The sequence below is a fragment of the Quercus lobata genome, chromosome 8 (assembly GCF_001633185.2).
Source record: "Quercus lobata isolate SW786 chromosome 8, ValleyOak3.0 Primary Assembly, whole genome shotgun sequence".
Taxonomy (NCBI): Eukaryota; Viridiplantae; Streptophyta; class Magnoliopsida; order Fagales; family Fagaceae; genus Quercus; species Quercus lobata.
Genome location: NC_044911.1, coordinates 54,377,199 through 54,387,389, shown reverse-complemented (window position 1 = coordinate 54,387,389; position 10,191 = coordinate 54,377,199). Strand labels below are relative to the sequence as shown.

Genomic DNA, 10,191 nt, shown 5'->3' with positions numbered 1-10,191 from the left:
TTAACTCCGACTCTAGTTCGAGCGTGCACTATATTATAGAGCCGAGAGAGATTGGAAAAAATGGTTGCTTCTTTGGAATAATTACTAAGCAAAGTGGTGTATCAATTTGTGTATCCACCCAGTCTCTTTCTTGCAGTCTCTAACGCGGGGTCAGATAGTAGGTGCTCCGTATGTGTCTCATGCTCTCTTTGGAATGGGGGAAAACTTGCACGTTGCAAAGTGAGGTAAGTCAAGGCAGGATGAGATGAAAGTATTTTATCATCCCTAATGAGGTGGTTCAATGTAGGTGAGATAAAGATTAGATAAAAAATGGGCGGGGCAAGATGAAAGTATTTTGTCATCCCTAAAGGTGGTTCAACATGTCCAACATTGCTCTCTTTACCTCTTAACAATGTTAAAATAATAAATAAAAACAATGTCATGTGAATCAGATGATGATGATAAGATGCATTATGCGTACATAGTTTCAAATCTTAAATTGGTAAATTGCAAATTATGTATCATTGGTCATTTAGACACAAAATGAAAAGTAATTATAAAATATTGATATTTGCTAAATCTTTTTGTGAACGATAGAAAAAGACATTGGATAGAATCTTGTTTCTTTCTAGAAAATGAGGGGACAATATTTTTGATAGGGAAGAATTCTCTTCGTTTTGCTAGAACTGAGAGAGTGCCTTTCATACTTCTGATTAAATATACTTATCCAAATAATAATAATAATTCAGATTAAATATTACAAATTTAAAGGCATTTAGATTGTTATATTTATATAATATCTAAAAACTGAAGTGTAGTTTATTGTTGTTACACTTCTTTAAGCTACATCCGCATAGCATTTCGGTTCGCATCGGTCCATTCACTCTCTCCTGTACTATACCACGGTATAGGGCCTTACTGTAGCAATGGCAACAAGAAGACGAATCATAGTGATCTTAACATCAATCCTGCCCATATTTAAGAGTGAACCTCTTTGCCACTAATCAAGCACCATACCTCTCTTGTCAACCCCTTTTAAAAAAAGCCTGAATTGGATTTGCAACTCTTAGAAATGGGTCTGCCTAGCACTTTATTGTTATTCACTACCCACCCATCTCATTTTTTCAGTCCAGTCCACCTTGTTGTCCAAACTCCAAAGCAACTTCTTGTCCACCTTCTCTTGAAAAGTTGGTTCTTAAGATTTTTAAGTTTTAATGACAGGGCAATTTATATAATATTAGATCTAGGAATTAAACACTAATCTTATAAAATGTTACAATATTTTTACACCAAAGTCGAGATAATAGGGTAAATTATAACTTATCCACGTGTAGTTTGATCGAAATTTAAGTTACTTACTTGTGATTTGAAATTTGACACTTTACTCACTTGAGATTTGATCGAAATAATTAATATAAGTTACCTACCTATTTGAAAAAGATTTGATCGAAATAATTAATATAAGTTACCTACCTATTTGAAATTTCATGATGCAAGTGTTTTGTTGGATTCTTTTTAATCTTATTTGATCTTGTATTTTTATGTTTTTGGTGTTCTTGAAGGAGAGAGACATAAAAATGGAGTAAAATTACATATTTAGCCATGTTTTTAATAGAAGTGGGTTACAGAACTCTGATTATGGGCTGTTTGGTACTAGTGTTTAAGCAATGTTTTTAGTGTTTAAACAACAATAATACTTTTGACACATATATCTATAACACTCAAATACGTATTTCCACAATACTGAAAACTAAACAACGATGTTAAAAATTTCCAATCAAATGGGCTAACTTCAAGTGGGTAAAGTATTAAATTTCAAATCACAGATAGATAACTTAAATTTTGGCCAAACCACTAACAGATAAGTTGTAATTTGCCCAATAAAATATTATAATCGGTGTTGTAACAACATTGCGACCTCTTATCCCAAAAAAAGAAAAGAAAAAAAAGGAACGACTTGTAGTTTTATGTCAAAAGAAATCCCCTCCAAAAATATGAAATCCAAATCCAATGTAGTTAAACCCAAACCCAAACCCCTCAGGCCTCTCAGCCAATCCTTCAAAATTTCGAACCCCCCAAATTATCTTGAGAAAAATGGCAGCAACAGTGGCATCACTCTCTTCCTCACTCCTCTTCTCCAAACCTTCTCTCACTCTCAGACCCTTCCGTACACTTCCTCGCATCATAACCTCTTCACTTCCTTCTTCCTCTTCCTCTCCTCCACAATTCAACATCTCCTTCGCACCGCCAAAGCCCAAACCCAAGCCCTCCGAACCCGACCCGTTCTCCGACTCCGACCCCGAATCCGGAGGCCAGCTCATCATCCCGTGGATTGTCCGGGGCGAAGATGGCAACCTCAAGCTCCAGATGCACCCTCCCGCGCGTCTTCTCCACGCGACGGCCAATTCCGACACCGCCACCACCACCACCAAAGTGACCAAAAAAAATAAGATTAACAAAAACAAGAGCTCCGAGGTTGTTCCTAAATCCAACTATTCCAAAGCTGCTCGGAGATTCTATAATGATAATTTCAAGGACCCCCCTCAGCGCCTAAGTAAGGTTCTCGCTGCCGCCGGAGGTAACATTAACATTAACATTAACAATGTTTTGTCTCAACTACTGTTTTTGATTGTTTTACTTTGTCACAATTATGTAACGGATTATTAGTATGTGTTGTTTGCGATAATTAAGGAAGTAACAGAGAATATGACTTCAGATAATACATAAATATTGTTATATATTTTTTTTTAGTGGCATCGAGGCGGAGTAGTGAAGAGCTTATATTTGGAGGCAAGGTTACTGTTAATGGTTCCGTGTGCAATACTCCACAGGTTATTGCATATATAGTTGTGTTTGCATTCGTATTCTTATTAGGTTTCTCTGCATTTGATTCTAAGAAGCATGGACAATGACATGAGACACAACAACACGGTAATTCTTAAAAAAATAGGATGCAGTAAGATGGGGATATGAGGACACGCGTGGAGGAGTGTCTCGGCATCATGTTTTGGAGTGTCCGTGCTTCTTAGGGGGTTTATTATTGTTATTGATATCAAAATGAGTTGGGCATTTGTGTTTTTGTGAATATAAATAGTGTGTTGCTATTTGCAGACTCGTGTTGATCCTGCGAAGGATATTATTTATGTCAATGGGAACCGTCTTCCTAAGAAGCAGCCTCCAAAGGTTTATCTTGCCTTGAACAAACCAAAAGGGTTTGTTACTGTTGCTAATGCTCTTTTCATTTGGATCATTGGGGTCATTTATGGATTGAGCTCTTTAGGTGGTGATGTGTGTGTAAATTAATGTAGTTACGTCGTGACAGGTACATTTGCTCATCTGGGGACAAAGAGTCTAAGTCCGTGTTGAGTCTGCTTGATGATTATTTGAAGATATTGGTATGTGTGGGTGGCAACCTTCTATCTAATGTTTTTTGGTTGTTGATTTTAACTAAAGGAAAAAGAAAGAAAGAAAAACTACCATCATGGAAAAATTAATTGTAAACTTTGTAAAAAAAAAAAATTGAGCAAATTCAACAAATAATAGTGTGCATTTCCAGGATAAAAGAAATTCAGGACTACCCAAGCCACGACTGTTCACCGTAGGGCGCCTTGATGTTGCCACTACCGGTTTGATTATTGTGACTAATGATGGTATGTAAACTGCAATGCATGCAACCTGGTGTGCCTTAAAGACGATTATTTCCTTGGAGTTCTTTAAGTATAGATTGAAATTTGGATGAGTTCATTTATAACCATGCCCAATGCTGTTTTTTTTCAGGAGATTTTTCTCAACAAATTTCACATCCTTCAGCTAACTTATCAAAGGAGTGAGTGTTGAACTGCATACATTCCTTAATTTTTTTGTTGTTGGGGGCAAATGTTCTACTGAAAAATAGCCTATCATCCATAATTATTACTTAATAGTTATGTGAAACTACACTTTTGTACAATTTCACAGGAAATTGATTTGATGTTAGCATGCTCTTCAAAGTTTATTGGTTGGCATGCTTTGGATAGCAGCAACTAAAATGTTTAGTTGCTTACCATGATATAACTTTATGCTAATGTCATTTATTTATTGCCTCCTGAGTCAGAACTTTACTGTTGGGCATAAATATTGAACTTCCATTCCTGCTTAATCTGATGACATACAACATAACATTTGGTGATTGCCAGATATATAGCAGTAATAGATGGCGATGTTAATAAGCGGCACTTGATAGCCATCAATGGCGGAACAGTCATTGAGGGCGTCCATTGCACCCCAGATTCTGTGGAGCTACTACCACGACAACCAGATATACCAAGACCTCGTCTTCGCATTGTGGTACTTGTTACCTATTCCAGTCTTCTATAACTTATCCTATACATTTGTTTCCCTTTGTCAGGTAGATTCCACTGCATTTCTGCTAGTGTTTAATTTTCATTCGTTCATTTGGAATCCTGCAGGTTCATGAAGGGAGGAAACATGAAGTTCGAGAGCTTGTGAAAAATGCTGGACTTGAGGTTAGCTTTCATTAATTGATGAAAACATTTTCACTTTCCAGAGTTAGTGGCATCCCACTCTATATTTTGATACAAGGAACTGGCAATAGAATAGAAATGGTGTTTTGAGGCTATCTTGAGATGGCCCATTTTCGTATCTCTACTAGCAAGCCTGAAGCATGACTTCATCAGCTTGAAGCACAGTAAAGGAAAGGAAGCAACCTTTGTCAATGACAATCTGAAATTTCTAGAATAGGAACCAGAACCTGAGTAGGAAAACAAGTGGACAAACCCAAAAGGAAACCCATATGGAAACCATGGAGTTGCTTAAAACCTCCCTTGTTGTCTTGCTTGCCTTCGTATAAGAAAGACTAGTTGCTTTAACCTGCCTTCCTCTTAGTTGTGCACTTGTACTGATATGTGTACGTTCAATTGATGAAATTTGTGTTTGTTGTAATGTAAAGGGGGCCATAGTAATTTTCTAAATATCGATTGATTGTTGAGATTAATGACACTAACTCAAATGGCACTTCCTCCTCCCTTGATATTGGGATGGTGGATAAAGTCATTAGTTCAAGACCCAGGGGTGAGTGTAACTTATCTGTCCACTACATGTGCGTGCGCACACACACATGAAGTATGGTTAAGTAGAGTTGTTCCTTCATCATTTATATAGATAGCATAGGCAAGGACGGAACCAGGATTCAGATCTGGGGGGGGCCAAAGCTTAAAACCAAAAAAAAAATTATAAAAATAAAAACTAACATCTATTTCATATTCAACAAAATACTACATACAAAATAAGTATTTCTTAAACATTTCATATTATAAAACACATCAACAAAGTATAACATACAAAATAAGTGTTTCTTTTTTTGTGCACGATTTTTGTTTAATCCATATTTATTTTTATTTATTTATTTTTTTGTAGTTAAAGGGGCATGGATTTTATTTATTTATTTATTTATTTTCTTGTAGGTCAATATCTAAATATTTTAGAGTACGAAAGATAAATATATATATATATAAGGGCAAATGATAATTTTTTTATACTAGTTTTTTTTTTGTTGGGGGGGGGGGGGGGGCAATGGCCCCCTCTGCCCCAACGTAGATCCGTCGCTGAGCATAGGGAAAAAAGTAGCTTTGTAGTTTTTCAAGATTATAGGACAATTTTAATGCTTTTGTTCAAAATTGTTATTTCATTATACATACGGGTAGGCATATGCATTATTGGTACTATTCAGAAGATTCTGTTCACAATTTCATTCCAGAAATTTAATACACATGCTGTCACTTATTAAAAAAAATTTAATAAGTGAACATGGAGCATTATCTTGTACCAACATTTGGTCTATCACTCTTGTGTATAGCTGGTCCTTAAAGCTTATTGATTTATATTTCTGGCGTCATCACCTTTGCTGCTTATGTTTCTTCTTGTTGCAGATTCATTCATTAAAGCGTGTCAGAATTGGTGGTTTCAGACTTCCATCGGATCTTGGGTAATTGCTCAAAATAATTACTTTTTTTAAAATCATTCCTTGGCAGTGCTTCTCTCTCTCCTTCTATTTTTTTTTGGGTCTCATGTTTTTTCACCAACACTCTCTTATGAGCGCTGGGTAACTTATAAATGGGGGCCAGGGTGGGAAAAGAAAGTTAAATAAAAAAAAATTCAGAGTGCTGATTTATTCATTTTGCCTGGAAAAAAAAAGTAGCAGGTATGGGTAGTTGGAACTTAGCACTTATAGAAAAATAGTTAGAGGGTGAGTTGTGGGTTCAAAATCTACAGGGAGCATGCATAACTCATCAATAAAAAAAAAGGCAAGTATACCACCACTAATTATGTCTAAGCTTGTCTCATACATATCTAAGTCAATGTTGTACATAACTGTGTGATAGCATTTCTCATTTGATACCTTTGATTTTAGACAAGTCAGTGCTGCTTTGACTCACTTGAGGATATGCGAGTGCTATTCTCAGACCTATCAGAATTTAACTTCCGTTGGTATTTTCAGGATAGGGAAGCACATTGAACTGAAACAAAGCCATCTGAAGGCACTGGGTTGGAAGAGTTAAGAAACTTCTGCTCAATGCTGGAGTTTGTTTCCTTAATTCAAATGAAGTTCAGCTTTGGAGTGTTGCCACGGAAATTCGTCAATACTTTATTGTAATGGGTGGGAGCCATTTGGTTGTGATTACCACCCCCTTTGGAGGGACAGAATTTGGGTACTTGAGTTGGACTGCATCTTGTATATGCCAGTATGCCACTATTGGTATCAATGCAAGTGATCTTTATTGCAGAATTTGGAAGGTGAGAAGTGGTAAGATCATTCATATAAATGTGGAAAAATTGCAGGTCACAAGTGCTCTCTTTTTGTAAATAGTGCAAATGACAAAGGAGAGGCTGTAAAGAAAATGGTCATATTGCTGATAGTGTGTTAGCTTTTTAATTAGAGATCAGGACTTGTAATGATTTTACCTCAGAAGTTGAATCATAAACAAAAATGGAATACGTTATCACTTCCATATGAGGAATAATGTGGTGTTTTTCTTTTTTAATCTGAACTTGGTTTTAGACGCATTATATCAGTCCTGTGGTTACTGGATATATTATTATTATTATTATTATTATTACGCTAATTTAGAGAGGTTAATGAGATCTCTCCATGGTTTTGGCCTGCCCTTTCCAAATGTAGAGTTGATTATTACTCAGTTTACCCAGGGATTTATGTAGGGGCCATGCAGTACACGCGGCATGCTGCTTCAACTGAGTTGACAAGTTTATGGCATCTATACTGCCCCAAGTAATGCTATAGACAACAATTTACAACAGTTGAATTGACAAGTATTTATTGATTTTTAGCTTGATACAACAGTTGAATTCACAAGTTTTTATTGATTCTTATTTTGGTACACCGTTGATATCACTTTATCATCTACTATTTAGAACTTGTCACCTGGGCATTTGTAAAAAATATTTTGTGAAATTTGTTTTAGTCTAGGTTTATTGATATTGACCCTCTAGCAGGCATGTGAGGCTGTGGTATTAAAGAAAATTTCTCATACACTTGTCGTACATAGTGGTCTTATAGTTGGGCTCCACATTCTTGTGGGCTTACCATAATGTGAGACATTCCATGAGGATATGCAGAAGTTAATTCTTCATGGTATAGTTGAGAGGGGGTCGTGTGTACTGTGTACATATGGTATGAATTAAGTTGGTGCCCTTGTCATCTTCTCTCTCTCTCTCTCTCTCTAACACACATATCTTACAGGTTGTGAATGCTGAATTGATCTTTTGTGAAGGACCTTTTCGTATTATCTGCAGTATCGGTGAACAAGAAAGGTGAGTGATTGATCAATTCCAGCTCACGTGAAAAATTCATTCGCATTTACTTTATAACAAAAGAGAAATGTCACGTTCATAACATTTTCACAAAAAAACTTAAATAACAAGTTGTTACTAGCTGTTATTGGTGGGTATAAAACAATTTAAGTGGTAGATTCAAATTAGAACCGATAACAACTTGCTATCTATGAATTATTGTGAAAGTTTTGTGAAAATATTGTGAACATAACACTTTTCGTAACAAAAGAGTTATAAAAAAATGATCACGGGTGGTAATTTGCAACTTGCAACATGAATGAATGAAGGTTGCTTAATAAGAAGCTTTGGACTTGTACTTGCATCTAGAACATGTTGCACATTATATCACCTCGAAAAAAAATAGAGAAGATTTATATGGTATGTAGTTGCCTGTGTTGTCAGTAAAGGTAATTAAAATTCCTTGTTATAGAACCTAGTGCCAGGCTCGCTTCACATGCTGTTCTGTTCACAAATGCAAAAATCATGCACATGGAAATCTTTCTTTTTAACAACAGATCGGACGAGCAGATGAGTGATACGTTCAATCATAGAGTCCTACTTCTTATCATATTTGACATGTTTTTGACTTACTATAAAATAGTGTCATAAAATAAACCAAGATCTGCTTTGATTATGACCTTACGGCTAGGTAGTAGGGTCTATGTTTCACACTAGCAAATAGGAAGGACAGGGAATATTTGAGTGAAGACATGAAAAAAGCCAAATCAGATTGGCAATCAGAGCTTCAGCTTAATGAGCTTTCTAACGATAGTCACACGCTAACCGTACATACAATGTCGCATGGATTCAATTATGTTTTTAAAACACGATTAGAAAAGGGAGTGCATATGAAGTATACAATAACGAATGTGTAATAGGATGTTAATAGGATTTTCTGCACAGGCTTTAAGCCCGTTTACATGCATTGTATTTGTTATGTTTGGTTTGATTAGACAAATAAATAGAAGGTGCTTTTCCAGTCCAGCTTGCATCTGGTACAAAAATGTAAAAAAAGATGCAGGCCAAATGATCGCAACAAAACAAACAAACAAACAGGGAAGCACCAGAGCACTATATTCTTCCCCTGACAGTCGGACCAAGTCCAACTCACTTGCATTCATTTGCCAAAACAACTATTTGGACCTGTCACTATAATAGTTTTGAAGATATTCATGAAACCTTCTTCCAAGTCCAATAATCAGATCCTTATGATGGACCTACTACACCAGCTTATGTAGCAAATCTATTCTGCTGAAAAATCTGCCAGAATTAGAAAGGTTTTAACATCATTAAACTCTCTTAAAATATTCTCAATAGGCACTGCAGTGTCCGATAGAAAATAGAAAAAAAATGTCACAGAACTAAGTAGTCGATTTTAAATGGTGAACTAATGTGTTTTATGCTGCACTTGACGAGGTTTTATCACTTCCTTTAATCAGATTTGGTTCCTCTGAAAAGTAACAGAACTAGACATTAATCTATGACTTATCTTGATTTTCCTACCAAAAACCCACAAGGCGCTGTAGCTATGACTTGATAAATATTTTCTCTTTAATTGTCACTTTTAGCGTGATGGTCACTTTATAAGTACAAGTTCTTATAAGATGGGAGGGGTAAAGGTTGAGATTCAAGTTCACACATATATATACTTAGATTAGGCCAAAGTAAAAAAATCTTGTATACATCTAACGCGAGGTCTACATGTTAGTCTCACATAAGTCTTATAAACCGGGCATATAAGATACCTTCTTCACAAGATTTCTATCTCAAATAAAAAAAAAAAAATTGTCACCTCCAAACGGTTGTGCTTAGTTAATAGTTATTAAAAGGATAAATAGGGTCCTATTGTTTTCGTCGGTGGTTGCATTCCAACAATGGTGGTCAGCTCTAGTGACATAAACAAAATGAACATGTCAATGTTTCACAACCTTGTTGGACGGCACCTGAAAATGACAAACAAAAAGCTACAAAATTAATTACACCATCTTGACTGGTCTAAGCTCCACTACCTTACTTGCCTATCTGTATACATGCAAAAACTAATGTAAGAACAACGCAGCATCAACCTTTTTGTAAATTCAATGCTCGGACCTATAATTTTATGAAAAATTCAATTAAAGCTACTATACAATCACAATTCCACTAACTCTCTCTGATTACAATGTCAAAGGCACTGCATGTGTCAAGCCCCAAATGAAGTTGTTGGTGTTTGACAATTTTGGGTAAAAAGGGGTCTGAAAACCCGTTAATATTTCAGATAGTTTGAACCACGGACCATTAAAAGGAAAGTGAGTAAGTGATCACATTCACAGGGCCTACAAGCATATATATATAGACACAAGAACCCACTAGGACAAAAACAAG

The 10,191-nt window shown here is 35.9% G+C and overlaps 1 protein-coding gene across 1 annotated transcript; it reads left to right on the top strand.

Moving 5' to 3' along the window:
* Window positions 1-1,990: 1,990 nt before the first annotated feature.
* On the top strand, window positions 1,991-7,333 carry LOC115958489 (putative ribosomal large subunit pseudouridine synthase SVR1, chloroplastic). Its single transcript, XM_031076900.1, has 10 exons — window positions 1,991-2,557; window positions 2,731-2,810; window positions 3,091-3,191; window positions 3,302-3,374; window positions 3,536-3,629; window positions 3,757-3,805; window positions 4,155-4,305; window positions 4,428-4,484; window positions 5,907-5,962; window positions 6,476-7,333. The coding sequence occupies exons 1-10, from the start codon at window positions 2,074-2,076 to the stop codon at window positions 6,534-6,536; spliced, it is 1,206 nt and encodes a 401-aa protein (XP_030932760.1). The 5' UTR covers window positions 1,991-2,073; the 3' UTR covers window positions 6,537-7,333.
* The last annotated feature ends 2,858 nt before the right edge of the window (window positions 7,334-10,191 follow it).

Excerpts from the sequence above, each read along its gene's own strand:
- LOC115958489 (XM_031076900.1), top strand. The coding sequence starts at position 2,074 with ATGGCAGCAACAGTGGCATCACTCTCTTCCTCACTCCTCTTCTCCAAA. Across the intron at positions 3,630-3,756 it reads GATTATTGTGACTAATGATG|GAGATTTTTCTCAACAAATT; the intron begins GTATGTAAACTG and ends GTTTTTTTTCAG. Across the intron at positions 5,963-6,475 it reads AGACTTCCATCGGATCTTGG|GATAGGGAAGCACATTGAAC; the intron begins GTAATTGCTCAA and ends TGGTATTTTCAG.